This window comes from Adiantum capillus-veneris, chromosome 17, assembly GCF_014529385.1.
Source record: "Adiantum capillus-veneris isolate H3 chromosome 17, ASM1452938v2, whole genome shotgun sequence".
In the NCBI taxonomy this organism is placed as follows: domain Eukaryota; kingdom Viridiplantae; phylum Streptophyta; class Polypodiopsida; order Polypodiales; family Pteridaceae; genus Adiantum; species Adiantum capillus-veneris.
Window position 1 is genome coordinate 92,537,472 of NC_140947.1, and position 20,564 is coordinate 92,558,035.

Consider the following 20,564-nt stretch of genomic DNA (forward strand, 5'->3'; position numbering starts at 1 on the left):
CTCTCCTACTCTTTTCGGTATGTATGTGGATGAGGTTTCTGACTACATTGACAGGGACGGGGATAAAGCTGCACAGTTGGCACGGACATGGATTCCACTTTTGTTATATGCGGACGATATTGTGTTGATCTCCGAATCCCCAGGGGGAATGCAACGCCAATTGGATACTTTGCATACGTTTGCCCACGAAAGTGGTTTGTCTGTCAACCTTGGTAAAACCAAGGTTATGGTATTTAATACCACTCCACAGTGGATCAGGAGATCAACACCTACATTCACATACGGCCAGGAGACTGTGGAGTACACAGACGCTTACACTTACCTTGGAGTGGTTTTTAGCGGACATGCATTCTCACTCAGAAGAGCACCAGAGACTAGACTGACTAGAGCCCACGCAGCATTGGGTAGCTTGGAGAGGATGTGTTCACAGGTTCAGTTTCAGGAACCCCGGACGAAGCTCTGGCTCTTTGACACCTTGTTGGCCTCAGCATTGCTCTATGGGGCTGAGATATGGGGACCTTCATGGGATCACCACGGCAGGCCGGGTCGCACAGACGGATGGGGGAACATGGAGAAGCCTCTCATCTCTATGATCTCGCGGCTCATTAGAGCCAAGGAATCAATACCACGGGCCATTAGCCGAGCAGAGCTGGCGGCCCCCCCACTAGTGGTAGAGGCGCTCACCAGATCAGTCTCCTTCATAAACCGCACATGGGAACTTCCCAGAGACAGATATGCCCGCATAGCACTTGAGTCCTCCCGACAGTTAGCCATACAAGGAGATACAACATGCTCGTATGGGGAGATGACATCATGGTTTCAGGCGCATGGGTTCAGCATAGACAGGCTGCCACCATTCCAATACTCATTGGATGCACCATCTCTCATTCTTACACAGTCGGAGATCACCAAGCTCATCCGCCAAGACCTGACCCCGCTAGACACCCGGAGGACATGGATACAACCAACACAAGAACTGGGCACGAAGATGGCTTTCTACAGAGACCACCTTCTCCAACTTACGGAAGATGGTTTTGTGATGAGACCCAGATACATGGATACCCACCTGTCTCATGGGATACGGTGTGCTATTAGCTAGGTACGCACATCGTCTCACCAGCTGCAGATTGAAACCGGGAGATACAACGGAGTACCAACAGAGGCCGGGACATGCCCCTTGTGTGACCTGGAACCGGAGACAGAGCTGCATTATACATGCCGCTACCCTGTCTACTACGAGATACGAGGCGGCTTCCAATGCTTGTTCAGAGAGGGTTTTGGACCACTCTCAAGAGTAATGCGATACGAAGATCAAATATGCCTGGGTTTGTTCTTGCTAGAGCTGCGCAGACATGGAGAGAGCCTGATGAGTGGCGAGGCTAACCAGTCTCAAAGACGGATTACAGACTTCTTCAGAGCAAACACGGGACATCCGCAAGAGCCACTCCCACATCAGAGCTCCCCCTCGTCTCACACCAGAGGCACATTGATTGACCGAGCGATTGAACTGGGGAAATCCAGGCGCCCACGACTGCGCAGGACTACACAGCATCGACGGAGGCTACGTCAAAAGATTCAAAGCACGCTGGCCAGGCATGCACGACGCCCGGTCAGACTACTAACCATGGAGGAAATTGATGAGATTCGCCAACGACCGATGCTAGATCTTTTGTGATTCAGCTATCCCAACTAGCCGCCCATTTTTGCTTAGTTTTCGGCTTAGCTCACATCGACCAATCTAGAATCCCATAATATATATCTTTGTTTTGTACTGTTGACTAGGTTATTTTATTTTGTTACTCTGACTTTGTATCAGATCCACCACCTTGTAACTTTCTGGTCTCATAGGTCACTATGGCCTTTTGAAGACGTTAATATAACATTTCATTTCATTTCATTTCTCTCTCTCTCTCTCTCTCTCTCTCTCTCTCTCTCTCTCTCTCTCTCTCTCTCTCTCTCTCTCTCTCTCTCTCTCTCTCGCGTGTTTTTTTGCTAAAAAGTACTCTATTCTAATGTCTTTTGCTAGTTGATCAAGTGTATTTTAAAGCTTCATGGTGCTCGTTTATGTATCCTATGATTAAACATTAAAGAGTCATTGAGGAGGTGCATGAGCCACTTCATTTGTCCCTATTAAAGTATCATCATATTTAAAGAAGTTGACGTACTTTATTTTTTATTCTCAAAAATACGTCTAGTACATGTATTGGCGTATTAAACGTCCCATCTCGTATCGTGGTTGCTATGCACTGACAAGCTGGAAATCAGTGTGTGTAATATTCAAGCGAGCAGCGTGGCAGATGCTGTCTAGTACATGTATTGTACAGGACGTATTAAACGTCCCATCTCGTACCGTGGTTGCTATGCATCTGCCACGCTGCTCGCTTGAATATTACACACACTGATTTCCAGCTTGTCAGTGCATGTAAGTAAGTTTCTTTGCCCATGTTCTTTTCGAATTTTCCCTATTAATTTTTGCTTGGTTTTTTGAAGGTCGTCACGTGCATCAAGCAAGCCATTTTGGCCCCAAAAGAAAGAGACGAAGAGTGCTCTCAACATCGTCAATACAGCCCTATCAGAGAAGATTACCTCTAGAGGCAGAGTGTGCTTCTCTCAAAAGCAAAGTGGCAGCAGGAGATGAAGAAGCCGACAAACTAAAGGAGAAGTTGGAGGGCATGCGCTCTAGGACCAAGCTTGAAGGAGGAGAAATTCAGCCATCCATGGCAGAAGAGTTGAATATTATTAAGACACAAGTGCTCAACATCCAAGCCGAGGAGGAGAAGAAGGCACGTGTCACGTGCACATCTAACCCAGAAGAGCTGAATATCATTAATGCGTGAATGCTCACTATCCAGCGGAGGAGGAGAAGAAGGCATGTGTCGCGTGCACAACTAACTTTATGTGCATGTGAACAAGCTAACCCCTATTTCTAGGGTTCAGGACAGCCTAGGAAGTATTCTGGCACCCTTATGAGCCTGTCCGCAAGACCTGCATGTCCAAGCACTTTAGATTAGTTGCTTACACTCTGATAACACATGAGCATAGCTAGTGTCTGCTACATGTAGGCACCGAGGAGTGTTCCCATACAACTGCGTTACTACCCAGCCTAGGTATTTATCTACCTGTGAAGCACCTCTTATAAGTGAGTTTATAACCTCATTAATAAGTGACATTTTTAGAAATCGTGGGATTTTTATTGGCATTGTCTAATACTATATATAAGTGACCCTAGAGGTCACTTTTCAAGCATAAGTCCGTAACCTCAATACTAGCCCAAGTACCAGCGTTTTACAGTTTTCAGCCCATCCTCGACATCGGCCATAGCAAATCATCCCATAGTCTCGTTGAGCTTGCAGATACCATTCAACATCCGTAGCGTTTTGCCTTTTCAGCCCTTAGCCTCGCAGATCCAAGCATCAGTAGGAAGATCCCCCCAGCATCTCAGCATCTAGGACCATTGTATCAACATTTGTGCAATCTAAAGAAAATATCTCTCTAGCGATAGAGAGGGGGGCCCTTGGGGAGGGGTTTGGGACCCCATCTGGTGCTCTCTCTCTCTCTCTAGTCTTGCACATCTCTCATGAAGTAAAAGAAACCTTGAGTATGCATTGAGCACTCATCTTGAGCATTCACCATCAATCACTTCGTTGCACATTACATTGGTATCACAGCTCTTTGGCAGTGTTCGGTATAGCCACTCAAGAAAAGAACCTCTCTAAGCTTTTCTATGAAAGAATCTTGTGTCCTTGCCCTGGACTTATAGGCCACTCCCACCTTCCCTCATCATCATCATCGTCATCATCATCATCACATAATACATCGTCTCAACACATATGGGGAGGTGTACAATCACAGAGGGCTAATGAGGTATACAATGGAGAAAGTATACAATGATGATCATCCTCTGTAGTATGGCCTCAATGTCCTCCAAAGTCCGCTCTCAGGGGGGGCGTGCTCGATGCCACTCAATGTGTCAAGAAAAGAACAAAGAAGGAATTGGATTGAATAGTTTATTAGTATTATAGACGCTTGGGGATGTTGATATCAAATAACGATTAAAATTAACTCGACACCCACTTTTGGAAACACATTATGAGGTAAACGCTTTGAGTGGAAACAACTTAATTCAAGTTTGTGTGTATCTACTCGGTGTTTGTGTATCTACTTGGTGTTTGCAGCGAGTTCAAAGTCATGCTTGTTAAGTGATGAATTGCTTACATGATGCATCTAAGATTTCCATGCACTTTGTATGTATGTATGTTATTTCACGCACACGTTTCGGGGGGCCGTCTCATTTACCCCTTGGCAAGCATAAAAGTTTTTCCCTGAAACAAGGCATTTCCTGCTGAAGTTTCGTTGTCATCCTATGTGGAATACAAGGTTATGCATTAAACATTGTGTTTTTACATTCAGGTGGGTCTTGTGCACACTAGAAGTTTTTGGTAGCAATCTTCTCATCACTTCAAAGGAGTCTAGTACTCAACCCTTTTTTTTTTTTTTAAAGTACTACATTGGCTATTTATGAAAATGGTGCATTTTGTGAAGCAGACACGCATTGATCTTCAGAAAGAGATCAGAGTATTCAAGAAATAGAGGATTACTATGGAAACTTTTAGGAAGAGTGGGAACCCTCCCCTCAAAGAGAGAGTGGGAACTAGTACTTAAACAATACACAGAGGAGAGAGCACTTTATAGATGCTCTGTCCACAAATCCAATCTTCAGGTATTTCTACATGAAAGCATGCACTCCCTCTGTAGCTCCTAGTTTCAAGTTCCATAATCATTGACTATTTTCATGTTGTCCCTTTCTTTGAATTACTCATATTCTTATGTTCGAATGCACCAAAATTCGCAAAAAAAGACAGCACTTTGTACACCGTATCAGTGTGTACAGAGTCATACTGCATATAACACACACGATTGCTTACCTGAAGGGTGTGTATATCCAGTAAAAGAACTGCCGGGGATGGTTGCAGCTCCCAGGCTGGTTGGTTGCCAATCCCATGCTTTTGACCAAATTCGCCTGCATGCCTGTCTAAAAGGTTGCTACTAGAATCAGTAGGAATCGCAGGGCCCTCAAAGGGCTTTTCTGCAGGAACATCTGGCATTGAAGAAGTGGTTGCATACCAACTCATGTCTGGCTGGTCAAGTTTCATGCAGCTGGTACCAACTACAATATACTGGCCATCCATTGATACAACAATGCTTGTAACATCCCCTTCACAAGCAGCCAGACCTACTGAAGCAATCTGAATACCATTTATTGTCAAGCTTGATAGCCTGTGCTTCATTTTGTCCCAAATAACAAGAATGCCCTCAGAAGACAAAGCAACAGCATCCACACCCTGTAAAGGTAGTCTACGTATAAGCCTTCCCTTGGTAATTGAATGCATAAGTACACCCTGTGTTCGTGAACATGATACTGCAATATCTAGGTCAGCATTCACACAACAGCAAATCAGCTTATCAACATGGCCCCGCAACACACGCAGTGGTCCTTCAATACAACGTCTTTTTCCTTCACCAGTACTTGCATCAAGCTTGTCCACGTTAGCCATGGAGGGTCTAGCACCACTATCTGATCCAAGCTCAGCCTTATTACTAGATGAAGTCATGCTTGCCGCTGAAAAACTATGCACGCGCCAAACCATTGCAGTGCAGTCATGTGACCCCGTCAGGCATATGTTACCATCAGGGGAGATAGAAATACATGTTATTGGAGCACAATGCCCTGCAGCAGTTTCTAGTGTTCGTGCATTCTCACTTGCTACCAGCTTCAAGCTATTATCTGCATGCCCACCTGTAAAACTCGAAAAACATAAACCTAGTAAATATGCTGATGTAGAAAAACAATTGCAAATTTTATTCCTATTTTTATTTCAACAACCCTACCTGTTAATAAATGTGTGTCTGATACTATGGCAACAATGCGACTGCTTTGTACTCCAGGTGCTGGAAGAGCTACTGCACGAGGATATCGCCACTCACCGGATCCTGACCCAGCTTGCCTACTAAACATTCTCACAAGAGCACCACCTACAGGTGATGTAGCTGGCTTACCATGCTGAAAGTGAAAAGGCAAACCCTGACCATCAGGAGAATGGGGCTGCCATTTATGTACAGCCACAGAACATGCCGGTGCATTCATATCCACAACGACAACAGACTCCCTTGTCGTGCAGATGGCACCTGCAGGCACATTGCATCTTTCAGAGAAAGGAACTGAATAGCAGTGAACACTCGAAGGGTTCCGAAATATCGTCTGCAAAACATGTCACACCACTGTATAAGTAAAGAACCATGAAAAGCTTCAATTGAGTTCTGCCAGACTGAAATTTTGAACATCCAGGGGCACGCATGACAAATGTCAACTCTTCTTGTATAAATGAGCATTCATAACGCATAGGAGAAGAAGCATTCCAATAATAAATGCACATCTCACAAAAAAAAATTTCTTCCATCAGGAGAATCCTCTACTTGTGAAGCACAACAAAAAAGATCACCAAAATCAATGTCATATTTAGCTACAAGCTCTACTTTGAGAAAGGAAAGTGCCTTTAGTTTTCTAATGCAGACAATTTTGTTGCGTCGTTAATTCAGCATGAAAAATGCTTCAGAAACTACGTTAAAAACAGTCCTCACAGAAATCTAACCACATCGCGAACAAATGTTTCATTTTTCTTATTGCACCAAGACATTGAAATTGACTTGTAAAGACCTAAAAGTAGCAAGGAAAAATGAACTTTTTTTTCACCTATCACACCCTTATTCTAGAGTCATTTATATGCCAACCACCACAATCACTAACAGTGGCACATGCACTTGCGGCAGAGACGTGAACAATTTTTTTTTCGTAGTACTTACTTTGTATACCTAAGCAGTGTGCACACGCGCACACATGCTTTTATTATCTAAGATATCTGCATACTTTCAATGAAAAGATCATTTCAAGAAGCCATTGACGTATCCTTCACATAGTACCTGCAAATGAAGCACTTCCTCTAGAGGCATCTTTTTCATATGTGGAGAGTTCAAAAGCTGGGATGGTGTCTGTCCAAAGTAAGCAATCTGGTCCTGAGTACCCTTCCTAATGATCTGCAATAGACTCCCACAAAATGCACTAAGTAAGCCCATACCATAGTTGAGGTACAATCATGTGCAAGCATGAACAGTCAAATATCCTAGTTTCTCACATGCACATGCGTATGTGCACACACAACCTCCTTCCCTACTTTTTGGTGAAATAACATCGTTGTATTATCAATATAGCAGATAATGAAGTGAATGAACTGAAAACAAAGTGTACGAGAATCTTACAAACAATGGAAGAAAACCTTAACCTGAGGACAATCTCTCTGTTCCATTTTCCTATCACCATGATGAGATACAGGTACTTTGGTAAAGAAAAGAACAGATCAAGAAGGGGCAAGGAAATGAGAGATAATGAAATGAAATGTCAACGACAGAGAAGATTTGCATTTTGAATGCGTGGAAAAATGAAAAACATTCCCAAAAAAAATAAAAGTTCAACAGATTCTCATAAAAACTTTGGCCAACAGCAAGAAAGCATTCTTTTCGAGAGCATCCTAGGTCTAAGAAGGCACAGGGTCGCAACAATAAAAACATGTCTATGGCCTGGACAAGGTCACGAGAAGCCTGACTGTGCTCTCCATCAAGAGAACTTCACTCACCAAGTTTAAACTCTATGCCTGATGTTCAAGAGCATACACAGTAGAAGAAGGGAGAGAGGCAGCTTCTCAACCGTTGGGAAGCTTGAACAATCAAAGAATTTACATCCTGCATAAGCCTTAAAGCTCCACAGGCCACTTTATTTCTCTAGATACTACAGAGGATTGCAATTTGCACCTTATGCCACATACTTGGGTACACCATAAGTTCAAGCTTCACTTCTGAGGGTTGACTACCAGCTCAACTCCATTCACGAGCACCTCATCTCAGTAATGGGGAATGCGCACACAACAAAACATTTTTAAAGGCTCTCATAGAAGGATGTGATGTCCTCCTGGGTATGCTTTGGCACTACAAGATTCATCTAGTTCCTGATTTGTTGAAAAGATCTTCACTTGCAAGTTTGAGTGCAGGGCCCAGGCAATACTTGGTTTATGCCGACGCCCACGATTGGCAAATTCCTACTGTAAGGCCATACTTCTGTTAAGAAGGAGATAATCTTTGCATAAGGGAGGGGTATGGCTAGTAAACAAAGATTTCTGTCAAGTCTTCACGAGACTGTCCCTTAGTTTAATGGAACTTGTAAAGATTGGTTTAAAACACATACAAGAGTGTAAAATGTACATGGCAGTCCTCGTAAAAAACCATTCCATTAGGTAAGCCTAAGCCAATAAGAAGAATTCTCAAGCAGGTTAATAATCTTTTAGGGAGGGTCTGATTTGGCTAAGGCCTCCTTATTGCTCTCCAATGCTACTAGTTAAGAAGAAAGATGGAAAGTTCAGTACATACATAGACTAGAGAGCTTTGAACAAGATCACGATTGAGAATCGCTTTACATTCCTTGAATTGAGCATATACTTGACAAGCTCAAAGGTAGCATAGACCTAGAGAATAGCTATCATCAGATAAGCATAGCTCCTTAAACATAAGAGAGTCTTCACACAAGTTATAACGTATGACTTATTGTTTATGTAACTTTTCAGTGATACCCCTTGGCTTACTACAGCACCAATGGCATTCAGTAGAATGATGGATAGCACCTTCAGATTACACAGACACTTCACAAGAGTGTTCTTTAATGATATTATAGTCTTCTCAAAGAAAAATCAGAAGCACTTGCACAAAGTCTTCCAAAAATCAAGGAAGCATGAGCTTTGGAAAAATGCTAAAGAGAACTGTCCATTACTGAGATTCCTTTTCTGAGTGATAGTCTCTCACAACCAGGTGAGTTTGAAACCAGCTAAGATTCAATACATAATGTACATAGTTTTCTGGGCCTTTTTTCTTTTTACTGCATATCCATAAGTGCTAATATTCATATCCTTACAAAGCAAAGTATCCCTTTCACTCCGGAACTGAAACAATATCCAGCTTTTTTCAAAGCTTTGGAGTGATGGACCTATTTTAACAGTCATAAAACTACGAAAGCCATTTAAGGTACACTACAGTGACTTTTGCATAGAAAAGCAAGAGCAGAAGAAGGCCTCTGCTCTAGAGGACTGTGATCAAAGTCAGATTTCAGCCTGAAAGGTTGCCAAAACTTCAGATCGGGCTCAGTTTCTTGGATCCGAGACGTAGGCTCTAAAGCAAGGAACTAAGGTTCCTCGGTAGGAATACCCATTCATGCGCTTGAATACTCCTTTCAGCAATGATGTAAGATACTCTTTTAACGAAGAACATTTGAAACTATCTTGTTATCTGTTCAGCACTTTCCTTCACTGCATGTTACACACTTTCCAGCGGCTTCTTCATAACATCATTCTCGATTTCTGTCTGACATTCACTCTTTCATTTGCCCATACAATTGCAGGCCCGCTCAACAATTTTTGATAATGCATTCCTTGTTAGATTTTCCTTCAAATTTTGTCCATTCTGCCAGAAGTTCTTTGATCACATTATTTTTGTTCCGCCTTTACTTTCCAAGATTACATGTCAACAAGCACTTCATCCAATTTTCCCATATAAAGCACAGTCTCCAAGCTTGCTTTTTCCCTTTTACCATTGCGATCTCAGTGCAAGGTCATTTAGCATTTTTCTTCTTAATCTTATAAGAATGCACATTTCCTTTCAAGAGTCTATAAAGTAAAATATTCTCTTTTCCATATCCAAAGGCAATCTGTATTGCTAGGCCTCGATCAAGTTTTCAATCTTCCTTACATATATACACTCTGAAAAATACATTACTAAGTTAACCTAGCACACCCGGAATAAAAGAGAAAGCAATGATGAGATTCTTCTAACTACTGAAATGCAGATAAAAGCTACATTGAACGAGTTATACAACTTACCGGATCGGCTATTTTATCTATATCTACAGCACCCTCGTAAGTCATGTAAAAGAACACATTATTAGCAGCAACTGCCTCCTTGCCCCTTTGTTTGTAACTGCAAAAAAAGGGACAGTAGAAATTCTGTAAGTTCCCCACATATGTGAAGTTGCCAATCATATAAGAGACTTGAATGATCATAATGCACAAGCCCAACTAACCCAAAAATCAAATCAATCCAATTATGAAGATGTGCAGAGACATGCTGGCTTTCAAGAGCTGCCCGATGCTTTTTAATGAAGTCTACTGGAGAAGTCGCCCAAGGAGGAAGTCTTACATCACCTGCAAACTCAATCATCACGTTTTAAACTCAATCGTCACGTTTTTAACTGTGAACAACGATAGACGCAAGTCAACACTTGCTAATGCAATTTACCTAGCTGCTCGCCCTTCTGAGTTTTCCCCAAGTTGATTTCATTGATATTCAACAGAACCTCTGGTGAATAGAATAGTTCAGGAACCTGCATGAACAGAACAGACATTGAATCTGGAAGCAGTTTGAGGACTAACCAGCAACATAATACTCGCTTAATCTGAGTACTCAAGTGGGCACTTGGCGTTCTGTTGCCAACAACCCAGGCATTACAGAATCTCAGTTTATCTTTACAAATTTACCATGATGTTCTGTCTTCTCTGAAATCTAAAATGAAACACGCACCAATTCTTTCACATCACTCATGTCCTCTAGTACACCATTCCAAGTAGATCCAATGTCTCCAAACATGCGATCTGCATGATCAAACCTTCCCCCTTGCAGTTGGATGGAAAGGGTTGCAAAAGGCTCGACACGAACCAGATAATACAGCACCTGCCAAACAAAGACAAAAGGAAACCATTTTGTAAGATCAGGAGGAAGCCTAGTAACATAAAATATCTGTAACTGGATAGAGCTAGAATTCCAGGATTATGGTAGGGGCTGTTGCATCTGGATAGACAATTTTGCTGTTGATTCACCGCCTCGCTATTGGCTTGCCGGTGTCAACCGATCTCTATACAGATGTCTTGATGCATTAGATTCATCATCATCACCTCACCGGAGAACAGAGATGAAACACTTCAGACATTCTACCTCAGATATTTGAGCAAAGATACAAATTTAAAAGAGCAAACATCTTTGCTACAACAATCTATTTGATACCAAATCATAACATATGTACATATATAGCAGTCACCAGGCACAGTACGTGACCTTAGTACCCCTAAAAATGTCAAAGCCAAAATTGGTCCGATCTTAAAGGCTTCCATGAAGCTGCTCCTGAGAAAGCTGTGTCAAATTGCTGGATGAAAGCCAATACTTTCTTCTCATTCCAAGGCCCTGAAAAAGTACTGGCCTCATCCTTTAGAGTGTTTCTAGGTCTCCATCAGTGTCAATGGATTGCACACAATCGGCTTCATGAGAGGGTTTCCCTCTGTAACCAAAGTAGTGTCAAAGGTAGGAGCCATCCCTCCTCCGTACAGGCCAGTGTTCCCACACTGGTGGAATCAGTAAGCGTATCCTGCATGCCAGGCATAGTGCCATACATCCCTCCCACATAGTCCAGGCATCCTCCAAAAGCCCCAAAATCACCTATGCCATACAGCCCTGCATCTGCACCATACGGCCATACTTGAGAACGTAGGATTCCTTCCCAAAAAGCACGGGAAGGGTAGCATCTGATGCTGCAAATCTTGCATCTGCTACATGTGCATCATGTTGTTGCATTTGCTGATCTTTTTGTTGCTCCAATCTTTTCTTCCATTTTGCTTGTGGTTGAGGGTTGATCACCCCCCCAATGTCGGATAAATGTGCTCATCCATTGAGCCTTCATGTGCTAGGCATAGAGTGCATCCCAAGTAAGCAAGAAAGTGCTACATGAGGATATTGACCTTGGCTTCCCTGAACTTGTGCTAGTCAACTAAATTCGGCTTTGCCTCTGATTGCCCTGCCTTGCCGTCGCCATCCCCAGCCTCTTCCTGTTACCGATCCTCATCCTCCACTTTTTTCTTCAACTTCCTCTTCCACTAGCTCTTCCACATACTCATATGCCTCCTCTAGGTCGTGATGACTAGGAGATGTTGCATCCATGGTCAATTGCTGCAGATTTGGACTGAACTCCTCCTAGGAGCAGAATCGATTGGTTCCCTGATACCATTGAAACCGGCAAGTCACTTGACAAGGGTGAAACAGTGCTACAGTACCACAAACTGACCGGAAACTGCAAACTTTAACCGAAAGATACCACTAGACACGAGACAAAGGGGGGCAAAAGGTCCCCACTCAAAAGTGTTGGCCCCTCCAACATGTGGCCCTTGCGGTACTTCTTTGTTTCATTGAGCAAGTTGTGTGCTTACAAGTTACAACTACCAGTGGTGAGCCCTCTCACATAATCTCAATGGACACAGTGGCGAGCTCTGTAGTGAGCCCTCTCACATAATCTCACATTTATAGGTATATGGTTCCAAAAGCAACTCAATAAGTTCATTTTACAAGAGTGCTGAAAAGCATTAAAATAATTTGCTATCAATAACTGTTGCCACAAAAGCAGCCCAGTTGGCTTCTCTCTCTTCCCATCAAGTCGGTAGTGATATGTCATAACATTACACATAGATAGCCCTCTATTATAGATTCTAAACAAATGTATCTCTTTTTTCTATCTACCTCATTCGATATTTGCACTACTTGATGATAGTAAATGCGATTGAAAAAAGTCGCGGCAAAACCTCATAAACACATTGCATGCGTAGATGTTCCTAGCTTTCCTATTTGATTATATATATAGATGAGTCCAAAATAAGCACCGGCTCAACAAGAAAGTTGGTCTTTTTCCAAATAAAGTATGTCATGAGTACTCATAGCCTCGATTTTGATGCAAAAATTTATTGAAATGAGCAAGGTTGTCTTTGCTTCATACAAACTTTGCTTCCGGGTATGTAACTGATAATTTTATACTAAATGCGTTGCTTTCTCCTTTGTAAATGTTTAATTATGCCAAGTAAAGAGAAGTCGCTGCTACACACACACACACACACAAACCCCCCCCCCCCCCCCCCCCCCCCCCCCCCCCTCCCTGTGTTTCTGTTTGCCTGGGGCTTAGTCAACGGCTCCTCGGTTTCGACGGCAAGATTAGTGGCAGTCGATCCAGTAGAGGAGAGGTGCGAGACGTCCTTCAAGCCCCGTTTCCTATCAGAGGTGGGAAAGATCATAGACATACAGCATCTCGCGCGAGGATACTGCAGGATTCCCACAGTACGCGTTCTTGTGTGCAACAATCACACCCTTTCAAAGGTAGTCCTTCTTGCTAGGGTGAGTGGTGGGTGACTGCGCCAAATGGTAGAGTATTCGGGACTCCCGAACCAGCGCTTTATTTGCAGACAGACGGGCCACTTAGCGAAGGCCTGTCCTCGCAAGAGATCTCGACCCACAGCGTAGGCTCAGCCAGGCCCCCCGGGCTGAAACAACACAGCAGACAGATACCCACGACACACAAGTTGGCACCTCGTCAAAGGCCAACTGATGGCTGGCAGTAAGTGCACGGCCACCATTGACGAGGAGGACTCATCACGCCCCTTTCTCGGAAGGCTGACCTCCTGCAGCTCAGCAACATTGGGCTCTCACAGGGAACCGTTTGGACCTATTGCAACAGGATCCCCCTGAGGAATCTCCCTCCACTTCAGCCTCACCACTGCTAACCCCCCCCCCCCCCGCCTACCGAGTCCTCTGTTCCGCCTCTCCACCCCCGCCCCCCAACCCCTCGCTCCCCCGACGCACCCTTAGCCTCACCACCTGACCCATCCCGTACTCCTCCGACACAGGGGACTGGACATTCATCAACAACTCGCCGCACATTGGGTAGCGCTTTCCGTACAAGCCGACTGGCTAGGGAGGGACAACCATACTTGAGGACACCACTTTTGATACAAGTCTCTCCTCTAGCGTCAGTCACTTGTGGACTGACCAATTTTGACATTGGATGTCGGTGGGACTTTTTAATTACATCTTCACATGTTTCCTTGGCAGCGTAACCGCGAAAGGTTTCAAGGCAGAAACGTTTCACCTTGAAACGCGGCGTTTCACCACGAAACGTTTCAGTCCAAAATGAGAGCACAGTGAAACGTGAGACCGAAACGTGCGTTTAGTGACTTTGAAACTAGAATTATGGTAACTTATTGTGAAATGGCTTGTGTTTCACTTGGTGAGCGAAACGTTTCAAGGCCCGAAACGTTTCACATGTCCTGACCTGTCGAAACGCGTTTCATGGTGACGTTATTCCTTGGCGACCCATCCCTCGAGCTAGAGGAAGCCTACTTCCGTGTCCACATCTTCTTTCTACCAGCCACAGGCGTTGAGGCTTTGGATATAGCAGTCGGCTTCTCCTTCCCGTTGTGTGGCAGAGATCACACAGAGTGGTCCTTGCACTCGGTTCTTGATTGGCTACAAGTCCAGGCTCTATAGTTCTCACACCACATAGGGAACTTGGGGGTGATAGGTCCGATACAGACACTTTGGCCTCTAGCCAAGTTCAATGTGACGTCACCGAATGCAACAGGATGTAAGCACATTGTGATTCACATTTTTGCCGACACTCAGAGCCCTCCTTGCTATGTATTTGTGCATGAGAATTCTTGGACAGAGGATGTAGCCTTACGAACTGCACGCTCTACTTGGGCTTAGGTGGGCCAGGCACTTCAGACGCGCCTATCTAGAGGTCAATCGGATGCAGATTACTCCCCATCCAAGGCGGCCTCGAAGATAGCGAGGTTGGCTGCGGTTGCAGCATTGGTCTTTTCTCACTAATACCATGAGGATTATCCCATGGAATGTGTAGGGTTTAGGCGGGCTCCAGTTTCAATGTCAAAGAGGTCACTTGCGTCAAGAGCTACATAGATGATGCCTTGTGGGTGGTATGATTGATTTTCTTATGCTTCAAGATCACCATCAGTGTGAGAGCCACATTCGGCCATGTGGTCAGATTCTACGTGGCCGCTATGAGACTTTTTGGTCAGCTTCTTTTGGGCCAAGAGGCATCGGGAGGTGTATGTATGACTATTGCAGACTCATGGCAGCAAACCGTTGTGGGCAGGGGTATTATTGTGTCACGCAAGGCCCAGTGGATTACTATTCAGGTTCATGGTTGCCTCATTCGCTTCTAGAACATATATGCGCCCAATGTGGCTAGTGCACGAGCTGAGTTTTGGTCGCATATTGTAGAGTCGTTACCGCATGTAGAGCAATGGTGTGTCGGGGGAGACTTCAACATGTTGGAGGACACCTTGGATAGAATAGGAGGTAGCCATGCTACTATGCACGGGGCTGAGTGGCTCCTTGTTTATGTATGACCTTGAGGATTTCAGATGTTTGGTAGCATACAGGTTTTGTGCGGTCCCGCTTTGACCCTAGAGTAGGAGGAGTGAATCTATCTTGAATAGCCAACAACCGCATCTGTGACATGGGAGCATCTGTTTGCATTTTAGCACGGACCACATTTTCAGATCATGCGCCAGTGATTCTTATTGTGACAGATAGTCAAAGGAGTGGGAATGCGATGCTACGCATCCCCGAGAGGATTCTTCTCGATACACAGCTCAAAGAGCGGTTTGTCACACTATGGACCAAGAGCTTGGGCACTCAGGGCACCCCTACTACTAGAGTGGCCACTGGACTAGCTGAGCTTAGTCGCTTCTTCCTCTAGGTGGTTGTAGCTCACTTGGTTGCACCCAAGGAGGAGAAGCGTCTCAGACCGATGCAGAAGCGCCACCCAGACAGTGCTTTGTTTGAGGAGCAGATGCAGCACGCTCAACAAGAGATGATCACCATTGAGGAGAGATGTCATGAGTTTGCCTTTCATCGGCAGGCATCTCAGTGGACTCAGTGATTGGTCGTCAGGAGAGGGCTTCAGGTGGTTCCCCCCAAGGACTGTTGTACGCTATCCGGGCTGTCACGTTGGCTTAGATTTGTCTCCAGAGTAGCAGACTACCCCCCTTCCTCCTCTCCATCAGGAGGAAACTGCTTAATGGGAGCTCGGCACGGCTCTCTCTGGCTGACAGACTTGTAGTGGCCAACCAAGTGTTGTTGGCTACTATGTGGTACATTACGTCTTGTTGGATCTTTACGAGCTCCTGCATCTGCCAGCTGGAGAGGCTGATCAGGAATTTTCTATGGTCAGGGCGTGACACCCAATCAGCCCAGGAGTGTCATGGCAAGTCATCAGCTTACCATGTTCACAGGGAGGGCTGGGGATCATCGACCCAGCACAACAGAGCAGAGCACTCCTTGGGAAGCTTGTTGTCGGAGGACTTCTTCCAAGAAAGGAGCCTTGGCAGGAGCCGTTACTACATCGGATTCGTGCTCGCGTCCCTCATACGGGTGGCACTTGGAGCCCATCCATTAGATGGATTTTTACAGAGATGTGCCGTGTTGGCCTAAGCCTACAGGAGTTGGGAGCACCGATTTGGTGTGAGCCTGCTCAGGTGTTGGGAGCAGCTAGGGGCCTAGAGCAGCACTAGCCCACTTGCATGGGGAAGCGCTTGAGGCAGCCACTTGTTTGGAACCCCATGGTTAGCACAGAGAGAGAGGCCACTTGGTTGGTAGTAGGCCTCGTGTTTCTTGGGGTCCAATGGCACAAGATCCAACCCGCACTCTCGGTGACTGGCTACAGTTTTCATGCCTTCCTGAGGAGGTACAGAACATCCAGCTACGAGCATTGAGGGAAGCGTAGAGCATGTGTCAGGATATTACAGAGGCTATACCTACTGAGTGGTATACCCCTCTTGAGGCAACAACTCCCAGATAGATGGGGGCCTTCACGCATTTGGGGGTCCTCATTGCAGCTAGGGCTTGCTCAGAGTTAGTACCCCACATGTCCTTCGAGGTTCAGGGAGAGGGTTGTCTGCACAGTCTCAGTTGAGGCGCCACAAGTTGAAGAATGTTGTTTTCAGAGGATCCGTGTTGTAGGCATTTTTGGGAGGACTTGTGTCATAGATCCTGACCCGGTAGATCTTGAGACACGACACTGGCGGCTTTGGGCTTGGCAGAGCCGTCCTCTGTTCCGAGTGCAGTGGGACCCGGGTAAGTGGCTCTAGTGGGATCCTTTTTCCTCAAACGATCACCCACGAACACCTTTTTTCCAGTACACAACTGACTTGGGGAGACACATTTTGGCAGCACAGAGCGTGGCTTATCCAGCTGCAGCACTTCATTGGCAGGAGGAGGGTCTCACTGCTGAGTTCTTGTCAGGCTTCTAGGAGCAGGAGCGGTTGTGGGACAGCAAACAAACGAGGCCGGTTACTATGTTTCAGTGGCTAGTTGCACACCGGGCCACAGCAATTGGGAGTTGGTTGGTACACAGTGGCTTCTCGGAAGCATGTGTAGCCTGTTGGCCAGCCAGTGGAGAGTCAGTGCCACTGTTTGTGGGATTGCCCCTTCGCATAGCAGGTCTGACTTCGGGTTCTTCGGCTGATGCCAACCCTTTCCACAGCTCGACAGTCCAATCTCACGGGCCCTGCGCTCCATTTTGAGCTAGCTTTCACCAGCAGGATGATAGTGATTCACGTGGGTAATAGTCGACCTCACTCCAGCCTACCACAGAGCTCATCCCCCAAAGGGGTGCAGTGATAGAGTGTGGTGTTGGGAGCTCTCATCTGCAGCCTGGCACTTTGGTTCACCTGGTGGGCCTGCTGCTTTTGCATCTTCGAGGCTCGCCATGTCCACCGGCAGAGACTGTTCGTGACATTTGGTTGGAGTTGGTCCATACACTCAGGGTCAGTTTGAGAGACTCCAAGGCAGCTCCGACCGCATGCGGGAGTGCCAAGAGGCTTTCTTGCGACTTTGGCGCCCAGGGCCTTTCTTCACCATTGTTCAGGGTGGCCTAGATGGCACTCTCAGCCACCAGTGTGGCTCTTTCCTCCTCCCATTTCGTGATCTAGCCCTCATTGTACATACTTTGTTTCCTCACTGGGAGAGTCTCCCCATGTTTTTGTTGTAGCCCTCTTTCGCAGAGGTGGTTTTGTAGCCTTTGGGCAGTTTATTAACTAATGGAAGGATCTTTTCTTGCACCCAAAAAAAAAAAAGCCCAAGTAAAAGTCATCAATGTCTACCTAAGTGTGTCCCTCCTCTATCAGCTCCATGTCTCCGCTCACTGGCGCAAACTTCGACCTTGATAGGGTGAAGTAATATAGAGCATAGCTCTAGATACGGTTTGTTAGAGAGATTTTTGCATTAATCCCTAAATTTCTTATGAAGTAATCCCTGAATTTCTTATGTAGGGAACAATCACAACTCCCTTGTTTTATGAAACAAATTTTTCCTTCCTCAAAATAAAAAGATTTGGAAGTTATATACTTTAACATGTCACAGTGTTCAATTATCCTTGAGGAGATTATTTCTGTGCAAATAGAATCACGCATCATTTACACACATTTGCAACAAAATCTTATTCAAATTAGGTTTAGAATCATACAACAGGATGTATAAAGGAAAAATCATTTGACTTTCACAAAAAAAGCGTAGTGATTTTTCTCGTGACCCCAAACTCGCGAAGGAGAATAGGTACACCGGAAACTTGCTTGAAACAAACAACTTAATTTTGCTCGGACATACCATGACAAGCTGCAAGGGCACTCAGCCAATTTTTCAGCCCTCATAATTCAGATATATCCACACCGTGGACTTGTTTATTAGTAACAATAACAGCGGCCAACTGCCACAGAAGTTGCTTTAAGTCAAACAATTTGATATGTGCATCAAACTCACACAGGAGGATAGATACACAGGAAACTTGCTTGAAACAAGCAACTTGATTTTGCTCGGACATACCATGACAAGCTGCAAGGGCCCTCAGCCAATTCTTCAGCCCTCATAATTCAGATTTATCCACATCGTGAACATGTTTATTAGTAACAATTAAGGCGGCCAACTACCACAGGAGTTGCTTTAAGTCAAACAATTTGATATGTGCATCAAAGTATTCATATGAAATACTAAGAACTAAGGCTAAATAAAAATCCTACTGTTAACCCCCTCTATTTCCCAGAAATCCCAGCACAGTGGGTTAATTATGGCCACCCCCATCTCGTGCATGACTACATATTTGCAATGAAATTATCTTTCAGATTTAGGTGTAGAAGCATAAATGTGATGCATAGAGGAAACTCATATGACTTTCACCCCAAAAAAAAGGCAACGTGATTTTTCTCATGATCAACAATTGAGTGTCTTCTAATGGCAAAAAACTAGTGTTCATGGTACAAGACTGAGGGTCTGTGAGAGTCACTATAAGGCTCCAAGAGAGTCCATGTGACAAGTAGTTTTACTCAAGGCACACCAAAGCGAAACTTTGTTATTTGCAAAGGAGGATAGATACACCTTGAACTTGCATAAAACAAGCAACCAAATTTTAGTCGGACATAACCATGACAAGCTGCAAGGGCCCTCAGCCAATATTTCAGCCCTCATCATTCAGATTTATCCACACCGAGGGCATGTTTATAGGTAACAATAAAGGCAGCCAACTACCCAAGTAGTTGCTTTAAGTCCAACACTTTGATACATTCACCAGATTATTCACCAGATTAAGACCTAAAGCTAAATCAGTGTAACAAGAAACGTTTAGCGTTTTTCATCGTTTCGTCATTTTGAGGCATTTCCTTTCAAAATACCAAGATAAAACACAATATCAAACACATGTTTCTAGAGGTTACAGGAAACATAATAATTAGGAGTCTAGTAGGTGGATACGTCCTATATACATGGTCACACAAGTGATAAAACACGTTGCACATAATACACTATATGGCTAATATTGATTTTTTAAAATTAGACCACCTTCTTTTTGAACCTGAGAAACACGTTTCGTCCCCCTATTGAAGTTTGTTTCAAAATGTTTCGAGCGTTTCTTGTTTCGCTTTGTTTCGTTCGAAGCGACAAAACACGCTTTCATGTGACGCTGAGCTAAATAATTTACACTACTGTTAACTCCCTCAATTTCTCAAAACTCCCAGGACAGCTGTGAGTTAATTATACCACCCTCTTCTATGCTGCTGCTAGAAACGAATGCTGACGTTCTCAAGTGTAATGTTTATGTTACAACAAAGGAAGTAGATTATGTCCTCCACCCAACCCCCAAAAAAAACCCAAAAAAGAAAAAAAAAACTGTTAGACGTTTAACTGCGCTTGGAAGTACAGGGGAAAGTCACCTAACTGTGCCAGCACTCGAGTAGTGAGAGCCATAGTGAAATCGAGGGATCACAGGGTCATCAAAATTATCATACCGCTCCAGAAATTTCTCCAGCCGTGTACTGTTGAGGGCACCGACAGGCTACATGCAAACAGTTGCTTTTCAGAAACCCGTGGCCTAAAAATCTCTAGCTTTTCCAAAATGCATAAGTTCTAGAAAATCAACTTTTCTGCACACCATGACAATGGGCAGCAAGACACATCTAATTGCGGGTCCGCTCCTCTTACCTTTGTTAGATCTCTGTAAATTCCCGGATTGTCTAGGTCCAAGGATTCTGATGTATAGTCAGCAAGAATCCAAGGGAAAACTGGATACTGCATACAGGTGCTGCAGACTTAGT

At 44.6% G+C, this 20,564-nt stretch overlaps 1 protein-coding gene across 1 annotated transcript in view; it reads right to left on the bottom strand.

Moving 5' to 3' along the window:
- Positions 1 to 20,564, bottom strand: part of LOC147437714 (WD-40 repeat family protein / beige-like protein) — a 168,731-nt gene that overhangs the window by 36,404 nt on the left and 111,763 nt on the right. The window contains exons 23-31 of the mRNA XM_086486596.1: positions 20,452 to 20,538; positions 20,189 to 20,305; positions 10,672 to 10,821; positions 10,390 to 10,474; positions 10,175 to 10,295; positions 9,975 to 10,071; positions 6,979 to 7,092; positions 5,890 to 6,259; positions 4,926 to 5,797 (exon numbers count right to left, since the gene is read on the bottom strand). Of these exons, the coding sequence (XP_086342722.1) occupies positions 4,926 to 5,797; positions 5,890 to 6,259; positions 6,979 to 7,092; positions 9,975 to 10,071; positions 10,175 to 10,295; positions 10,390 to 10,474; positions 10,672 to 10,821; positions 20,189 to 20,305; positions 20,452 to 20,538 (2,013 nt within the window). The remainder of the gene's footprint in view (positions 1 to 4,925; positions 5,798 to 5,889; positions 6,260 to 6,978; positions 7,093 to 9,974; positions 10,072 to 10,174; positions 10,296 to 10,389; positions 10,475 to 10,671; positions 10,822 to 20,188; positions 20,306 to 20,451; positions 20,539 to 20,564) is intronic.